General features: G+C 42.9%; 1 protein-coding gene across 2 annotated transcripts in view; it reads right to left on the bottom strand.

The window, feature by feature from the left end:
* LOC105029012 overlaps positions 1–18,133 on the bottom strand; it is a 49,284-nt gene extending 31,151 nt beyond the window's left edge. The window contains exons 1-20 of one of the 2 annotated variants that reach the window (XM_013134936.3): positions 18,059–18,133; positions 17,846–17,867; positions 17,350–17,610; positions 16,869–17,129; positions 15,303–15,572; positions 13,027–13,287; positions 11,677–11,937; positions 10,889–11,155; positions 10,457–10,717; positions 9,987–10,247; positions 9,531–9,791; positions 9,010–9,270; positions 6,830–7,090; positions 6,365–6,625; positions 4,575–4,835; positions 4,092–4,355; positions 1,765–2,025; positions 1,403–1,660; positions 598–858; positions 187–450 (exon numbers count right to left, since the gene is read on the bottom strand). In XM_013134936.3, coding sequence (XP_012990390.2) covers positions 187–450; positions 598–858; positions 1,403–1,660; positions 1,765–2,025; positions 4,092–4,355; positions 4,575–4,835; positions 6,365–6,625; positions 6,830–7,090; positions 9,010–9,270; positions 9,531–9,791; positions 9,987–10,247; positions 10,457–10,717; positions 10,889–11,155; positions 11,677–11,937; positions 13,027–13,287; positions 15,303–15,572; positions 16,869–17,129; positions 17,350–17,554 — 4,660 coding nt within the window. In that variant the 5' untranslated portion in view covers positions 17,555–17,610; positions 17,846–17,867; positions 18,059–18,133. The other variant, XM_020048758.2, reaches the window with a different exon arrangement.
* Between the last annotated feature and the right edge of the window lie 708 nt (positions 18,134–18,841).

Genomic DNA, 18,841 nt, shown 5'->3' on the forward strand with positions numbered 1-18,841 from the left:
GGACCACACCCCTAAATGAATTGAAGCAACTGCCATGTGATTAGTTGATTAGATAATTGCATTAATAAGAAATTGAACAGGTGTTCCTAATAATCCTTTAGGTGAGTGTATATATATATATAATGTGGCATCAAATAATCAAGAGTTATTGTTAAATTAGTATAGTGATTTGCTCTCCTCATTTACCTGATTTGAGAGTTACTGGTGGGCTGGGTTCACTCAGGCAGCCCCTGTCCATGGTTAACACAGAAACTGCATAGGTTTTGCCACATTGCAGGCCACCAAAGGAGCAGCTCGTCGTCCCACTGGTGCTGCAGTTGTAGGCATGGCCGTTCTGGTCGGTAGCCGTGGCTATGTACATCTCGGCGGTACGGGCGGCAACCCAGGACACAGAGCCTATGTTATCCTCACACTGTAGAGCGGTCCAGACCTCTATGGGTGGGCAGGGACCTGAGGGAATGGGGGAGAGGGGGACTCATTCTTAAGGACAGTTTTTGAGAAAGACGTCCTAGAGAGTTACAGCAATCACTGGACTGCTCATAAGCACTTAAGTCAATTTCAACGTCAGCTTCTCTGACCAGCGTTTGCTCTCCAAACCTGCGTTGAAGGTGAAGGCAGCACTGTCGAAGCCTTTGCATGTCTCGGAAAAGGGGGTGACTGTGATTTCGTATGTCTGGCCGCAGTGCATGTTGGGTAAGTCACAGCTGGTGTTGTTGGTGATGCACTTCCTGTTGTCGCCGTCGTTTCCCTGGGCGATCACATTGTAGGCCACAGGACCAGGGCTGGCCTGCCAGGTTACTGCCAGGCCACTGTTGGAACACACCAACCTGGCGCTGACGTTCTGAGGGGCACAGGAAGCTGGAGGGGGATAACAGATGTATCCACTGTACTGTGAGGGATATACTGCATATATCCACATGCATGTTCAAAAATAATGCATATACACATTATGGCAGATGTTGTCGCAGGTGGAAAAAAGCTGGTGAATCGGCACTTTAAAGCTGGTGAAAACTTGTATAAAACAAGAAAGACAAAGTGCAGACTAGTACACATTGCAAATGTACAAATACCCCAAATCTAAATGAACAGGATATAAAATGGAAAGAGACCAGTGTACCAGTGTGTCCATGATGTACAAGGGACTGGTGGCTGTTTTGTGTGTATTGTGAGGGAACGGCACCCTGTGGGCTCGAAGACCCAGACTGAACCAACCTTGGGTGGTGAGTAGGGAAGAGATAATTCACCTGTTTCCCTGTTGTCTTGTGTCTACCCTACTGCTCCACCAAGTAGTCATGGTTCCTCTACGATCTGTTAACCGACGTTAGTACATCTCACCCCAAAAATGACACGAACAGTACGGGTGTCTGCCATGGAGAATGTATGAGTGCCGTCATCCTCCTACCTGTCTGAAATTGGGTTACGGCAGACTGGCTGCTGTTGCAGTGTCCCGCCACAGCGTCCACTGTCACGTTGTACCAGTGACCGCACATGAGTGTGGTCAGGGAGCAGTACGTGTCCGTCGTGCTGCAGGAGTCACTGTGGTCAGAAGAGTACACCCGGGCAACGAAGCTGTCACGCCCCAGAGTCTCGTCCCAGCTCAGCAAGGCAATACTGGTTCCACACTCATACTGGACGTGAAGGTTGGCCGGAGTGCAAGGGGCTGTGGGAAAACACGCACAAATGCGACGGATCAGTCAAAAACACACACGCTGTGTGAACAACAGCGTGGAGCCACTTTTACATCACTCTCATCCGACAGCGCACCTGTGACGATCTCGAATGACTCGCTGCGTACGCTATTGCACTTGTCTCCCTGGGCGATGGCGTGCACGGTGTAGGTCTGTCCGCAGAGCAGGTGGTCAAGGAGGCAGGAGGTGTTGGTGGAGCTACAGGAACTGGTGTGACCAAGGGCAGAAGAGCCGTTGATGAAGAAGCTCACAGCCTGGTCGTCCTTAGCCCAGGAGATGGAGGCCTGGTTTGAGGCACAGTCCAGGGAGGGGTTGTTCATGGTGGGGGGACAGGGTGCTGGAGCAAGGGGAGAACGTGTTAGGGATCTGAAGGTGGAGTGGCCTATCTAACTTTGGAATTTAACACAGAAAAGCAGCCCCAAACCATCATGCCATCCCCTCCATTTTTACAGTTGGTTTGTGGGTCTTCTGTTCACAAGTACAGTGGCAATGCCAGGTGTTTGTGATGTAAAAGAATGAAACAAATCATGTCAGAACTTTTCCACTTTTAATGTGATCTATAATGTGAACAATTCAATTGAAAAAAAAACCTGAAATCTTTGAGGGGGAAAAATGAAAAATAAAAACCTTTCAATAACCTGGTTGCATAGTTGTGCACACCCTCTTATAACTGGGGATGTGGCTGTGTTCATAATTAACCAATTACATTCAAACCCTGGGAAGTCATTACACACCTGCCATAATTTAAAGTGACTCTGATTAAACACAAATAAAATTCAGCTATTATTTTCCTGACATTTTCTTAGTTGCATCTCAGAGCAAAAGCCATGGTCAGCAGAGAGCTTCCAAAGCATTAGAGGAATCTCATTGTTGAAAGATATCAATCAGGAGAAGGGTACAAAATAATTTCCAAAGCCTTAGATATACCATGGAACACACTGAAGACAGTCATCATCAAGTGGAGAAAATATGGCACAACAGAGACATTACCAAGAACTGGACATCCCTCCAAAATTGATGAAAAGACAAGAAGAAAAATGGTCAGGGAGGTTTCCAAGAGGCCTACAGCAAAATTAAAGTAACTGCAGGAATGTCTAGCAAGTACTGGCTGTGTGCTACATGTGACAACAATCTCCTGTATTCTTCATATGAATAGGCTATGGGGTAGTGTGGCAAGACGGAAGCCTTTTATTACAAAGAGAAACATCCAAGTCCGGCTGAAGTTTGCAAAAACAAACCAAATCTCCCAAAAGCACGTGGGAAAATGTGTTATGATCTGATGAAACCAAGGTTGAACTTTTTGGCCATAATTCCAAAAGATATGTTTGGCACAAAAACAACAATGCACATCACCCAAAGAATACCATACCCACAGCGAAGCATGGTGGTGGCAGCATCATGCTTTGGGGCTATTTTTCTTCAGCTGGAACTGGGGCATTAGTCAGGGTGGAGGGAATTATGAACAGTTGCAAATACCAGGCAATTTTGGTACAAAGCTGAAGATGAAGAGGAAGTTCACCTTTCAGCACGACAACGACCCAAAGCACACATCCAAATCCACAAAAGCACGGCTTCACCAGAAGAAGATAAACGTTTTGGAATGGCCCAGCCAGAGCCCAGACCTGAATCTAATTGAAAATCTGTGGGGTGATCTGAAGAGGGCTGTGCACAGGAGATGTCCTTGCAATCTGACAGATTTGGAGCAATTTGTAAAGAAGAGTGGGCAAATATTGCCACGTCAAGATTTTCCATGCTAATAGAGTCCTACCCAAAAAGAGTGCTGTAATAAAATCAAAAGGTGCTTCAACAAAGAATTAGTTTAAGGGTATGCACACTTATGCAACCAGGTTATTGTGAGTTTTTTTCCCCTATTTTTCCCCCTCAAAGATATCAGTTTGTTTTTCAACTGAATTGTTCACATTATAGGTCACATTAAAGGTGGAAAAAGTTCTGACATTATTTATATTTGTCTCATTCTTTTACATCACAAAAACCTGGCATTTTAACAGGGGTGTGAAGACTTTTTATATCCACTGTAGTCTTTTGTTTTTTGCCAAACAGGGCATCTGGCTTTGTAGTCAAACAACTTCAATTTTGACTGGGCGTACTTACTTTTTCACATTATTGTATTAAGATTTTTCTTTCTTTTAATAATTTTACCTCACTTAAAGATTCTACTTCTCTCATGTTTTCAGTGTAAGATTAAGTGGATAGACAATCCAATTACATTGGATGTTTCTTGAGAATTCCCATCAACATATATAACTTTGTAACCTGGAATTTTATTTTGGGAGTACCACAGCACTTAGACAAAAGTACTTTTAAAGCTTCAGTTATTATTTATATCTCAGCCCTTTATGCTTCCTGACGAATTCTCCTTGCTTCATTTTCTCCCTAATTTACCTGTCTTGACAGTGGTTGTGGCGAGCAAGGTGCTGTTGCAAGTTCCATCACCTGCCACCACAGTCACATTATAAACCTCCCCACACTCCAGCTGGGTGAGGTCACAGGAAGTGCCCGTGGTTTTGCACTGAGTGACGTTTGTCCCTCCGTCCCTTTGGACAAAGGCAGTGTAGGTGGCTGCTCCAGCGCTGGCCTCCCATGATACTGTCACCACCCCTGAACTGCACTGCAACAGGGCAGCTACATTCTTTGGGTTACATGGAGCTGGGGAGAGAGTCACAGAGAGATCAGAGGTCTGGGTTAAAAAGCATAATAACCATGGAAACAATTGTGGGAAAGGCCTTGAGGATCTCTATAGGTTGCTGTTTCATATTCAGGACCAATTTGTGTGAAATACCAACATTATATGAAACCACAAGGATTATAATTCCCATTATAAAGTGTAGTTTGAAGAGAAGGCAGGCTTTCTTCTGGGGCATTTACCTGTAATTACAGACACATAAGCACTGACAAAGCTATTGCACTGGTAGTCTTTAGCAACAACGCTGAGGCTGTACATCTTGGCACACTCCAGGCCGGTGAAGGAGGAGGTCAGGGCAGCTGTAACGCGTGTCGAGTTGTAACCGTCTGACCCGTTTATCATGGAGATGTAAGAATGAGCACCGTCTGTGGCATCCCAAGAGGCCTGCAGGGTGTTCGAGGCACAATCTACATGCCCACGTACATGGAGAGGAACACAGGGCACTGAGAAAGAAGGGAGAAAGAAACAAAAATGCAATCAATCAGTCCAAGGAATCTCTGTATACACCTAAGAATTGTGAAGAGGCATAGTTCTGGGGGAAGGGGGGGTTGCATAGTATGCAAAGTTCCCAGGAGCACAGCGGACTCTATAATTGGGAAATTGAAGATGTTTTGAACCACTGCTGGCCATAATTAACCAGGAAAGAATGGCATTGGTCAGGGACATGACCAAGAACCCAAAAGTCACTCTAACAAAGCTTCAGTCTTCCTCTGCAGAGATGGGAGAAATACAACAATTTCTGCTGCACTCTATCAATCAGGCGTATATTGTAGAGGGGCTAGACAGAATAAAAGGCAAATTAAATACCGTCCAAAGGACTAAATAGCATAAGCATAAGGACAAATATTCACTTGTCCGACCAAAATGAAACTATCATGCACACAAGGAAGCACTCATCACCTGGCCACTACTATCCCTACGGTGAGGCATGGTGGTGGAAGCATCATGCTATGGGGATGCTTCCCAGTGGCAGTGACTGGAAGGCAGGTCTGTATTGAGCGAAGGATGAATGGACCAAAATCGGTCCTTGAAAAAAACCTCAGACTGGGGCAAAGATCTTTCAGTACGACAACAACCCAAAGCACACAACCATGACCACTGGAGTGGCTTTGTTACAAGTTTGTGAATGTTTTTCAGTGGTGCTGCTGAACCCCAGTCTTGAACCCTATTGAATATCACAACCCTGAAGATCATAATCCCCATTGAATCTGAGAGCTCTTGTGAGGATCATTGAGGATGATTGGGGGAATATTCTCAAATCCAGGTGTCCAAAGATAGTTCAGGCATCCCCAAGAAGACTCAAAGCTGTAATCACTGCAAAGGCCCTGCTACGAAGTACTGAATAAAGGGATATTTAAGTTACACGAGATATTTAAGTTATTTATTTTCAATAAATTGGCACGCATTTCTAAAAATATGTTATTGCTTTGTCATTATGAGTGTGTTGATAAACAAATGCAATCGAGCCTGTATTGCAAAGAAGAGTGGGGGGAAAATCCTCCCAACCGATGTTAGAGACTGAAAAGACAACACCAGATAATGAAGTGAGATGTGTACTTATACACAATAAAATTGCATTTCTGTAGACTTCTGATGAATACATTATTGAAAGGTATAACCTTTTAGTATGTTATTTTCAGCTTAATTTGTTAAACTAAGTTTACCTTCATCTGTCAATAATGTTGAAGGGAAGAATAAATGTCTATATGTTCTAAAATGTTAACAAAATACACAACTTTCTAGAGGGTATACTTTTGATTGTAGCTCAGTATTGTCATGATTTATTCTCTCTTTCCCTATTTGCCATACATTTTTTAAATGACTGTATAATCAACACACAATAACACACATTTTCTGTCAGATTATTTTGCTGTTGTGAGAAACTAAGATCCTACATCTGTATGTAAGCCAACAGTTCAAACTTCTAGAACCCTGCCATGAAGACATATATACATAGTGGACTACAACACACCTGTCTGAACTGTCTGTGGTCTGCTGCTAGGTCCGGAACAGTTGCTGCTGGTGAATGACACAGTAATGGTGTACTGTTGTCCACACGGCAGCCCATCCAGCATGCAGGTTGAGCCCATGGTGGTGCAGGAACCTGAAGTACCATTAACAGCCCTGGCGGTGGCGCTGTAGTTACGGTCGATGGATGCAGGGGCCCAGCTGACACTCAGGGTGTTGTTGTCACAGAACAGACTGTTCACTACATTCTGGGGGACACAGGGGGCTGAGAGGGAGAAAAGTAGCATACTCAGATCAAATGGAACTGGAGCAATGTGAATGTGAAAGGAGGTTGACAGATCACCTGGAGTGGTTGTAGCAGTATTTGTAATAATAACAGTACCAATAGTAGTAAGTATAAATTGTACTAACCAGAGAGGAAAAAAAGAAAGAAAATAAGCGTATGATGATAAGGTTGAGTCACTCTCACCCGTCTCCAGTGTGACCTGTTGGCTCTCTGGGCTCTCACATCTACCATAGGAGGCAGACACCGTGAAGATGTACACCTGACCACAGATCAGGGCAGTCAGCTGGCACCCCAGAGCTGAAGCCTTACAGCTCACATGCTGCCCGTTGGTGCCCACTGCAGTGCCAAAGTAGGAAACGGCATTGGGACTGGCGTCCCAGGAGAGGGAGGCAGTGTTGGTACTACAGTCCACCCAGCCGGAGACATTGGTGGGAGGACAAGGAACTGCAGGAGGAAGGAGAGGAGTTATGGGAATTTGGGGTTAGTATGCTGTTGTTGGGATATATTGTTTATATAGTGGTTACCTTAGTAAGAACGTACTTGGTCGGAAATCAAGGGAGTAAGAGAAGCTTTATTAAAAGCACTTCAGCATAGTTGTCTGATGTTATATGTTCAATCGATCTCACTGTAAAGATGGTTGCTAGCGGTAATATACATTGAAGGGCGTGTCTACCTATTACTGATCACATCTCCAAAAGAACCCTCATGCCAGATGGTCAATGTATATATTCCACATTTCTGAGGTTGGCCGAGCGTGAATATAAATACAGATGTTTCTGTTGTTCTCATTATCTAGGCACATTTAACTTTCAATGAAACATATATTCATATGATTCTACACTGTTATTTAGTCTCCTGCTTTGAGATACAGCACTATGAATTATTGTCATTGTCAACATGTTTTGGTTGAGAATATAACTCAATGCACATTACTGCAGCTTTTAAATTATTATTATTTTTGACTTTTCCGGACATAACCAATCAACCAACCAGGAGCCAGTTTCTAATATGCATCAAACTTTTGTGAGCTTTTGTGAGCAGAACAGTGATGTTTTGAAATGTACCTCCTTTCCAGAACATTCCAGATAGATTCAGTGCAGTGTAATTTCTAGAATTTTCCAGTAATATAAATAGTAGTATAAATAAAGGGGCCTTAAACCCACCAGTTCAATTTAGTTCCAGCTGCCTAACTGGTAAATATGATGAGTACGGCTGGGAGGTCTTCAAAATGGCAGCATTCCTGATGGGTCTCCCAGGTGGTTTTACCAAGTTTCCCTGCTATCTTTGCCTTTGGGACAGCAGGGACACCAAGGCCTACTACCACAGGCGGGACTGGCCACAGCAGACCAAATTCTCTGTGGGTAGGAACAATGTCAAGTGGGAGCCACTGGTGGATCCCCGGAAGGTGCTGATGCCACCACTGCACATCAAATCGGGCCTTATGAAACTAATTGTCAGAATTCTCTAGATAAGGAACCAGCAGCCTTTAAGTACCTTCAAGACGTCTTCCCTAAGCTGTCTGAGGCAAACGTCAAAGCCGGTGTCTTCATCAGACCGCAGATAAAGAAAATCCTGGAGTGCAATGAATTCCCCAAGAAGCTATCTAGTAAGGAGAATGCGGCTTGGAACAGCTTTGCCACAGCTTTGCCATAGTGGTTCAGGGCTTCCTGGGGAATCACAAGGCCGAAAACTATGTGGAACTGGTTGAGATTCTGGTGAAGCACTACAGCACAATGGGCTGTAGGATGTCCCTCAAAGCCCATATCCTTGATGGTCATCTTGATAAATATGGAGGAGCAAGGCGAACACTTCCACCAGGATATACTGGACTTTGAACGCCGCTACCAAGGACAGTATAACGAGAAGATGATGGGAGACTACATTTGGGGACTGATTCGTGGTAGTGATTTATAGTGTAATCGTAAATCTCGAAAAACTACTCACTTCTAAATCTTCTGTAGTCTTCTAACCCATTGAATTACTTTAATATAAATACATGTTAATTTGGATTCATATGTTGTTTGTTCTGACTTTATGTGAATGAAAAGTTCTCATTGGAAATAGGTACATTTCAAAATATCACTGTCTTGGTCACAACAGTTTGTGGGGAATAATAGCCATTTTCTATACTTTTTAGGCATAAGCAATTGTGAAATAACACTAACTACCCAGGAACAAAAAATTTGTTACATAGAGTTATGATTGCTCCCAGGTTGGTTGATTAACCCAGACACACATCACATCAATCCTCCTCTTTAATAAGGCGGCCCCAACGACATGTACATCTGTTTTTCTGTGGATAGTTAGAATAATGATTCTATTTCTAGCAAGACGTCATGAAAAAACCTTTACTCTGTAGTTACCTGTCTTTAGGATGACCGTGTTACTCTTCATGCTGGAGCAGTTGTCGTCCGCAGCTATCACACTGAGACTGTAAGTCTGTCCACACAGCAGATCTGTCAGACCACACGCGGTGCTGTTCGAGGTGCACGCCGTATGGTGACCTCCGTCGCTCACGGCAATGGCGGTATACATCTTTGCGCCACGGCTGGCGTCCCAGGTGACAGATGTGGAATTCTCTCCGCAGGTATGTTTGGCCATGATGTTAGTGGGAATACAGGGCACTGGGAGGGATGAAGAAATAAACAGAGAACTGAAACATTGTTCTTTAAAACATTTTTAAAAAATTATATTAACTAGTGTAAATAATGTGTTTTGAGAGTTATCCTACTTGAACTGGAGTTGAACAGTACGGGAACATTAAAATGTGAGTGTCGTTTTGATGGAGTTCCATTAAAAGAACATGAATAGATATTTGAAACATACATAGAAATTGATCAACAGAACTGAATTGAATTTACTAAAGAGTTTTTTCCTCTCTCACCTTGACTGATGACCATGTCCTGGCTGGGCATAGAGAGGCAGGATCCATTGACCGACCTGACCGTCACAGAGTACTCCTCTCCGCAGTCCAGAGTGGTCACATTACAATTGGTTGCCATGGAGTTAAAGAACACTTGCTCTCCATTGCTGCGGGTTATGATGGTAGTGTATTGTTCCACGTGGAGCGAGGCGCTCCAGCTCACCATCAGCGTACCAGACCCACAATCCACCTTGGTATTTACATTGGCCGGCCCACATGGGACTGGAGAGAGAGAAACATGTTAGTCACCAGAAATATATAGTAAGTACATATGCAGTTTGTTGAAGTAGTTGGCTGTTGGTAGATGTATTATCTATTAAAGGATTGTATTGCCTACTAATATTTGTAGTGTCTTACAAGTCCTGTGAAACTTGTTGTCTAGTGGTACATGCTAATTCTGTCGCTAAGCTGCCTCACCTGACTCCATGTTGATGGTGTTGGAGCGTATGCTGGGGCAGATGCCGTCGTGGTGCGTGACGGAAACAGAGTAGAGCTGGCCACACTTCAGGCTGGGGATGGTGCAGTTGTTTCCTGTGGTGCTACAGCTGAGCAGGCCTCCCTCCGTGTCCTCCATGATGGCCGTGTAGGACAATCGGCTGGAGTAGCCCTGCCACACAATCAGAGCCTGGTTTGCCGCACAGTCCAGGAAGGCATGGACGTGGTCCGTAGGACAGGGGACTGGATGGAGGGAAGGACAGGGGAATTTCATCTAAGACTCACGTTTGCTGTAAAAACCTGGCAATTTTCAATTTGGAAATAATGTATTGACCGGGGGCATAATTGCTCAGAACGGCACAGAATGGGTAAAGTGACTGCCTTAATAGCTTCGGTATTGACTTTTGACCAGTCACGTGAAATATTTTTACATCATGCTGTTTGCATAGTACCTGTCTCTATGTAGATGGTGTCACTGTGGGAGCTGTTGCATATGAGGTTGGACGCGGTGACAAAGGCGGTGTAGGTGGAGCTACAGCGTAGGCCTGTGATTTGGCACTCAGTGTTCATGGAGTTACAGGTGTGTAGCACGCCAGTGTCATCCGTCACCGTAGCGATGTAGAACAGGGTACCGTACGTCACCTCCCAGTTCAGAGTGACAGAGTTGTCTTGGCAGAGCATCACTGCAGAAAGGTTCTGAGGAACGCAAGGTACTGCAGAAGGAGACAACATTCAGTTCATTTACATTGCTCTGTCGGTGTCTGTAGTCCAGCTGGACAATACACACTCCCGAGTGCCCTCTTCATTTAAAACCCTCAGTTTCAACCCAGCCGGCTTGCTGAAACGGGCCCATTTGCAGTAATGAGAATTTGAGTGCATCTCACCCGTCACAGCCACCTGTCCCAGAGTCATGGAGCTGGGGCAGTCGTTATCGAAGGCGGTGATGTACATGGCTAGACTCTCTCCACAATGCACAGAGGGTATGGCGCAGCTGTTGTTGAACGAGCTGCAGTTGTATCGTTTGGTAAAGTCGTTGTTTCCCCATGCTTCCACCACGTAGAAAACAGCCCCCTCTGAACTGTCCCATGTGATGGTCAGGATATTTGACTGACAGTCGGCTAAGGAGATCATGTTTTGGGGCATACATGGTGCTGGGAGGAATAACAAGAGAACTGTTTTCAAATCCATATATTTTTAAAGAAACACTTGTTTTTTCTATTACACCATACATGACTAGACTATACACATCTTAGTGCCATGTGAGAACTCCCAATATGTGAACTGTCTGTATAATCTGCTCACGTTACACGATTCGGCCCACATCTGCTACCTGGCTGCTGCATTTCTGGCTTTAGAAAAATCATCAGCAACTAAGATGTGGATCGTAAGAACATCAAGACTCACACTGGCAACTGTTTCACCCGTTCCCATTATGCGAACCAACAATGTTTTGATTTGTTTGCGATGCCAGAAATGTGTATCCCAAGTTATGGTACTGCAGAATCGCAGTTTAAAATTGTGTAAATGGCTGACCAGCTTTAGAGTGCCAGGGTCTGACACCAGAGAGTTATCATGACCTTAATGTTCCAGTCTGGTCAGTCCCATTTTCACTCTATCGTAAAGCACCACTTCGGCCCGGTTGTGACGGTTGTGACGGTTGTGACGGTCGTACCGGTGCGGACGGTTACAGCCGGACTGTCCTGGCTGTTGCACCCGCTGCTGACGGAGTAGACTGTGAAGTTGTAGAGACGGCCGCACGCCGTGTCGGTGAAGAAACAGGAAGTGTCCTCGGTGACACACGTCATGACTTCTCCCTGTGAGTCCACTGCCGTGGCCGTGTAGAAATCGGTGTGGTTGGTCGCCGCCCAGGAAAAAACGATCACGTTGCTGGAACATTCACGGAAGAGCTGCGGCTCCTTGGGAGGACAGGGGACTGACGGAGGGAGCGAGCGAGCGAGGGAGGGAGGGAGGGAGGGGGAGGAAAGAAACAGCAGGAGAATGATTACGGGGAGAGAGGAAAGGGAGATTGAATTAAAGAAAAGAGTGAAAATGGGGTCAAACATCAATGGCTTTCTCAGGTAAAACGCCCTGGTCTTACAACACACCATTGGGGTGAAGTTCTACACAGAAACTGCTTTGCTCTAGAGGCTGTTCTAAATAGGTTGCAAAATCTATGCAGATCAATAGAGGACCTAGTTCTCAAGGAAGATGCTTATGTGCTAATGTGTGGGAGTGGTCAGTGTCTCTATGAGGAGAAGAAACAAACAAACTTAGAGGACCATGATAATCCAGGAAGGTAAATAACTTCTCCTTATTGACCAGCTATAATGACTTCAGATGATCTTATGCATTACCCAGAAAAATATATTTATACCTTTGCATTATACAGAATGTTGTTTTGTAATTTTATGTGAATTGTGAATAAAATCTGATTAAAGAAGTGATTTACAGCTGTTACACAATTCAGCGAAAGACAGGTTTGTCAAGGATGGGATACAGTTTAGCTGTAACCTACAGAAGAAATATTAAATGCGCAGCAAGCGCTTGTTTTTTGTTTCTCGGGTCACCACAAAATAAAACAACAAAGCACACATTCTAGCCCACAGAAATTGTCATTTGAAAATGACACACTCATACCATTTGTATTGGCTATATCTGGACATAAACCCCCCAGCCCTGCCCGGACAGAAAGTACAGGGTTTTGAATGTAACATTTTGATTTAGCGTACACGCTAACGGCCTACACATCCACATTGTCATAACGTGCGATCGGAATTATAGATGAATAGATCAGGGGCTATTTTTTTTTTATTATTATTATATTTGTTCCATTTTAGATCCGGGGCTATTCATAAATATAGGCCCGGACAACAAGGGCCACTGCACCTATGTATCGAAACACAATGTAAAGACCTACATCATCATACCGAGAGCTGGAGACGACATACTTATAGTATTTAAATGTTTGCTTCTCATCAATAAAAATACCCAAGATAAACCTGCCCGGTTTCAGTGTCCTCACCTGTGACAAAGTGTGAGGTTACATTGGCTGTCGCCTCACAGCCATCGGACACAGCAGTGACCTTTACCAGGTAGTCCTTTCCACAGCCGCTCCCTATAATCTGGCACTCTGTCGTCTGAGAGGTGCAGGAAAGGACGGTCCCGTCGCTGCTGGTGGCTACAGCTCTGTAGGAATCTGCCCCCAACACTGGGGCCCAGGACACTGTGGCTGAACCCCCGCTACAGAAGTAGTCCACTGATATGGACACCACGTTACTTAATCCTGAAAATGACATGATATTTACATTAGCTGTTTGGTTCGAGTGAATGGAAGGAACGTTCATCTAATGCGTGCTGTACTTAATACTTTTTCTCCCGTACATTTCCTCTGATTCGTGTAAGTGTTTCATTAACCTACAGGGGAAATGCTGTTTGCAGGGTGTAGCGTACACTTAAAACTCATGAACAAACTTACAAACATCGTGACACCAAAATTATGCTCTTTACCTGCTACAAGTAAAGAGTAAAGAAGAAAGGCCTTAATCACAAAACTGGATGTCACTTCCTTTGAGTGGTAACACTCAAAGTAAATGGCTACATTTGTTTTCTGTTTTATAAGAAAACTTGAAAAATGAATATCTATAGCCAATTCAGTGAAAACTTTGACACTCAGTTAATTTTGTATAAATCATTGAAGTTTTATTTTTAAACATTTGTATTTACTGATATCAAACATTTCAAAATCAACAACAACATCTCCAGAACAAATGACACAGCTAAGTTGTGCAGCTGCCTACAGCACTGCCTTGCAGGGCATCTGCATCACTGAGACTGGGGTTCACATACTGGACACACCACCACACCGACCATGGCCGGGAGTCCTACATGAAAGCAGTGCATATTGGTCAGCAGCAAATTCCTTGATCCACTGCACTCTAGTGACATCAGGTAGTACAATCTGCAAGATTTACCAAAGTTGTTAATCAAGGGAAAGTGACCTCCCACATTTTGATTTGACTGACTGCACATGTAGCAAGCTGTGTAAAATCAAACATTTTAAACTGGTGTTTTGAATGCTGATTGGCTGATAGCTGTGATTTATGAGATAGAACACCACCTCACTTTTTACTGCTCTAATTGTATTGGTGACTGGCTTATGAAAGCAATGAGGCATCTCCCGGAAATGCCATCTCTTGGACGCCTTACTCCGCTATGAACCATGCCTAATAACAGCTCTTGGCTTTGGTTTATTGGCCATATATCACACCCCCTCATGCCTAACTTATTTACCATAGCATGACAGTGTTTTGGCAATGCTCTAACTGTAAGGCTTCCTGAATCCCCAGTCAATGTATGTATATGTCATAACTATCCATTTCTTTAACTGAAAATATTAATATTTAATTATAAAATGGGTCGGATCCGGGACACTGGTTGATTTATAGTAGGGATTTATTTACCATAATCATGAAAATAAAATCCCTCTGATTCAACAATCTGAATCTTCTGTTCCAAAGCCCAACAGGCAGTTCAGAAGTGTTCTCCCTGTGCACACAATATCCATAGTAACAGCTGGATAACATGAATGTTTCTTGTACCATATGACTGGGAAGGATTGCCTAATTCTGATAATCTGATCATATAATCCTGATCATCTAATCTTAAACTAACTTTGTTTTCACCTAACCCACCGTGTGACTCCGTTTCTGGTAAGTGAGGTGCCAGTTCTGTTACACAGTATAGTTCTAGGATGCGGGCCAGCTCATTGGAGGGATAAAACAGTAGAGATTATAAGGAGAAAATAGTCACACTGGGAGCTTGTGTGTCCTATTCAATCCTGTTAACCTATTTTGCTAAAGGTTATATTGATCTGGAAAAGAATACCCCCAAAAAATAATACAAATTGCAGCTCCACTACTTAATAAATATAAGGGAAACACTGTATATATCAGGAACTCGCTGGTAGTAGCTAAGTGTTTTTTTCCACCCAAAGATACGGTACTGGTAGATGGGGACAATGGCGTAAGTTTGTACGGTATATTTGTACGGTCAGGGTCAATTTATCCTAGGATTTTCCCTCTTTTCCAGGGGGGTCACACAGACATGTCTGTAATATTGAGGGGGTCATGACCCCCCCTTCCCACCCACCCCCCTAATTCTGCACCCCTGGGTGTGTATTGCTGTATTTCAAATGGTACTTTAATTCCACCCCACAAAATACCCTGGTATGGGGTGGAGTTACAGGACCATCTGAAATGCAGCAATTATTTTCCATTCAAAACATTAAAGTTTACTCACGGTTTGTAGTATACAGGTATTCTGTGGGCTCTCCTGGCTGCAGAAAGGTATTGAAAGAGGCCACTGATATCTGATAAGAAGAACATGGCAGTATGTCCTGTATTTCCAGCTGGCTGTTAGACGCGTTTGTCTTGAACGGGGCTCTGTTTGGTTCATCCAAGTAGGTAACGGTTACTTTGTACAGAATAACCTTTTCCACCGGCTGCCAGCTCACACGCGCCGTTCTCTTCCCGATCTGCACGCCTGTGACTCCCTTTGGAGGTTGGACCACTATGGAAGGACAGATGAACTGTTGTGAATGGAGGTCCCACCTTAAAGGGACCCTTTGCTGTTTTCGGGAACCCTGTTTCCTGATGTTGCACACTGTGTTCTGACAGTCAGCCAACGCTAAACTACCGACTGATATGCCCTGATTGACTGAACATGCTGTGCAACGTCAGGACCTAGCATTAGCCAATACAAATGGTAGAGGAAAATATTTATTAAGTCACCTGTTTTTGCAATAATTTTTCCAAACTGTCAATACACAAAATAATATATAGGAATATATTTAAAAAGAATAAGCACTACATATGTGCATGCATACACATACAGTAGCTGCTTTAAAGTGCGCCCCACAGGGATGGTAATTATTTTTGTAAAATCCTTATCTAAACCCCAATTATTAATGAAGACATTCCAAATGTACATTGTAAAAGCTAAAATTGTATGTGTGCAAAAATATGTGAACCCCTTCATTTAATAGATTGTGTCACCTCCATAAGCAGTTATAACTTGGAGGAAGCGTCTCCTATATTACTTATCCTTTTTGAGGGATTTTGCCCAGTTCTCCTTACAGAACTCAGCCAATTGTATGAGCTTTGAGGGGTGTCTGGAATGAACTGCCCGCCACAACATCTCAATTAGATTAAGGTCAGGACTTGGCCTGAGACACTCTTTGTTAAATTTGGTTGAATGCGTTGTGTTGTTGTCTTGGTACTGTTGGAATTTGGAATTTGAGTTATGTCAGATAAAAAAGACTGGTTCTGATTTTATGGTGAACAAAAAATTCACATACATTTGACTAGCTGAATACATATATCTAAAAATAAGCATCATTTTTATATTATATGATCTTATTACAAAATTGTCTTTGACTTTGATATTTAAATATATTTCATGTATACATTTACCCAATATATTTAAATAATAAGTTTTTTATATATTTGAATTCCTTTTGCATACCATTAAAAATCATTATGGAGTAAATGTATGCCTTTGCAGCCTGAATGAATGTCGTTTTATGGATTGCAGATTACTGGTTGAGCCTTCAAAAGAATAGACTGCAGTTTGACCCTGCAGTAAATGTGCAGTAACTCAAATGTAATATTTTGGATGCAGTAATTGAACAATCACTGCAAAAAGACTGCAGTAAAACAAAACACATTTCTGACGCATATTTACAACACACAAAAAAAGTGAAACAACAATCTTTCCAACTAAAATATAGCCAAAATGATTTTAAATACCGTTGAAAATAATGTTAACACACGACCATAACGTAGCCTGATAAGGTCGGTTACTTACATGTAGTAATTGTCCTCACACTGCTTCTGTCTCCAAGACCAGCTTTGTTTGCAGTGTAGATGGAACAGCTATAGGCAGTTGACGGCTGTAGGTTTTGAACTACAGTGCTTGTGTTGGTATAGGTGAAATTGAGGCTTACTCTGCCAGTCTCTGACTCAACCAACAGGTAATAACTTTCTGCCGTAGTCACTCGCGTCCATTCCACTTGGATTGAAGTACTTGATAATGTCTTCAAGGACGTTATCTGTGCGGTGGCAGGACCTAACATTGAAAAAATACGGGACAATGTAACTTTTTTAGACATTCAATCAATCGTGATTTATTCTTATTCAAATCGGCTCCATGCGTAAATTTGGCTAGCACAATTAAACACTGTGGATTGTTTTTGTTATTCCAGAGACTCAACATAAATAATATTTGAACCACATAAAAAAATGTTTTTACTTGTTTGTATTCATGTTTATCGCCGCTGTTGAATTACCTGTTGTTGCCGCTTGCGTATCCGAGCACATCACATAGTAAAACTGGAACATTTTGACCGTGACATTGTATGTAGTTCCCGGTCTCAGGCCCTGGATCAATCTCTCCGTATTGGACCCTGTCAACGTTATCACGACAGGTGCTATATCTGTCGCATTTATTACCCGAAGGTCCAACAAATAAGTTGTTGCTCCTGTGTTTTTCATCCATTTCACCAGAAGCGATGATGCAGTTGGAGATGTTATTGATGTAATCTTGCATCCTGGAAATACAAATTTGAGTGAAATTCAAAACTGCAATTACTACTACCTCTAAAAACTATTAGAATTAATTTACAGTAGATCTCTAAAAATCCTTAATCGTTTTATTGCCTGAGGGCATGAGAATATTTGTTTGAAAGTAGAAGAGAATTATATGAAAACTAAAGATACATCATTGACTGCTTGACATTCACATCTTTTTCATATCCTGAAAGTCCAGAGAAGCTGCAGACTTACCTTGAGCTTGCGTATATGATATCTGGAAAAAACAAACAGGTAAATTGCACTTCAGAAATGTATTCGACAAAATATATAAAGGTATGCACACAGAATTGTAATCCAAGTACAGTATTTACCTGAGTTAGAGATACCATTACAAAATATAACCCTACTGCTCCTAAAAATTGCATCTTTCACATTGACGGCAGAAGCCCAGTTAGTTTACTATACCTGATAATCACAAAAGGTGTTCTAAATTCTTTTGAGCTAAAGTTCACCAATGGGCACTGGGTGGGAACCAATCAGAGCTCCCAAAATGGGGCCAGCAGCTATCCCCCGGGCCTTGGGCAAAGAGGTGTCATGAAGATAACGGCTCAAGGAAGGAACAAGGGAGGGATGAGAGAATGACTGGGTGGTTACAGCTGGATGCCCTCTTATTCTCTGCCTCTGTGTTGCTTTGGTTGTGCAATGATCCCCTGCAAATGATTCACACCTGTTGTACATTCAAATGATTTGTCTTCATCACCCTACTGTGACCAGTTTGGTGCTGCTGTGCGGCATATGTGTTGGGTGGGTGTTTGCTTTACAGTATCTTTGAAAATGATTGAGTTTTTTCTTAAAACAATGACAAGTCTTCAACCCTCTCCTCGGGGAACCCAGCCATTCCATCTATTTGATCTATTCCAGAACTACCGTAACACACCTCATTAGACCTGTCTACTTAGATTAGTGAATCTTCAGTGCCTGTTCAGGGCTCTAAAATATTTCTGAAATGTCTGAGGGTCCCTGAGTAGAGGTTTGGAAAACCTGAATAAACATGGTAGACTATTGAAATTGATATCGTTTTGGCTGTTGTGGCAGGGTGAAACATAGTACTTTCACATTCATTTATGGGGATTTCTCAAACTAATTCCCTCCTCCCTCCTCCATTCTCTTTGGCCTCCTTTTGAAAATATTAAAATGTAATTGATAGCAGGAGACAAGGACAATGAGTATGTTCCAAAATGCACTCTT

The sequence above is a fragment of the Esox lucius genome, chromosome 8 (genome assembly GCF_011004845.1).
Source record: "Esox lucius isolate fEsoLuc1 chromosome 8, fEsoLuc1.pri, whole genome shotgun sequence".
Lineage (NCBI taxonomy): Eukaryota > Metazoa > Chordata > Actinopteri > Esociformes > Esocidae > Esox > Esox lucius.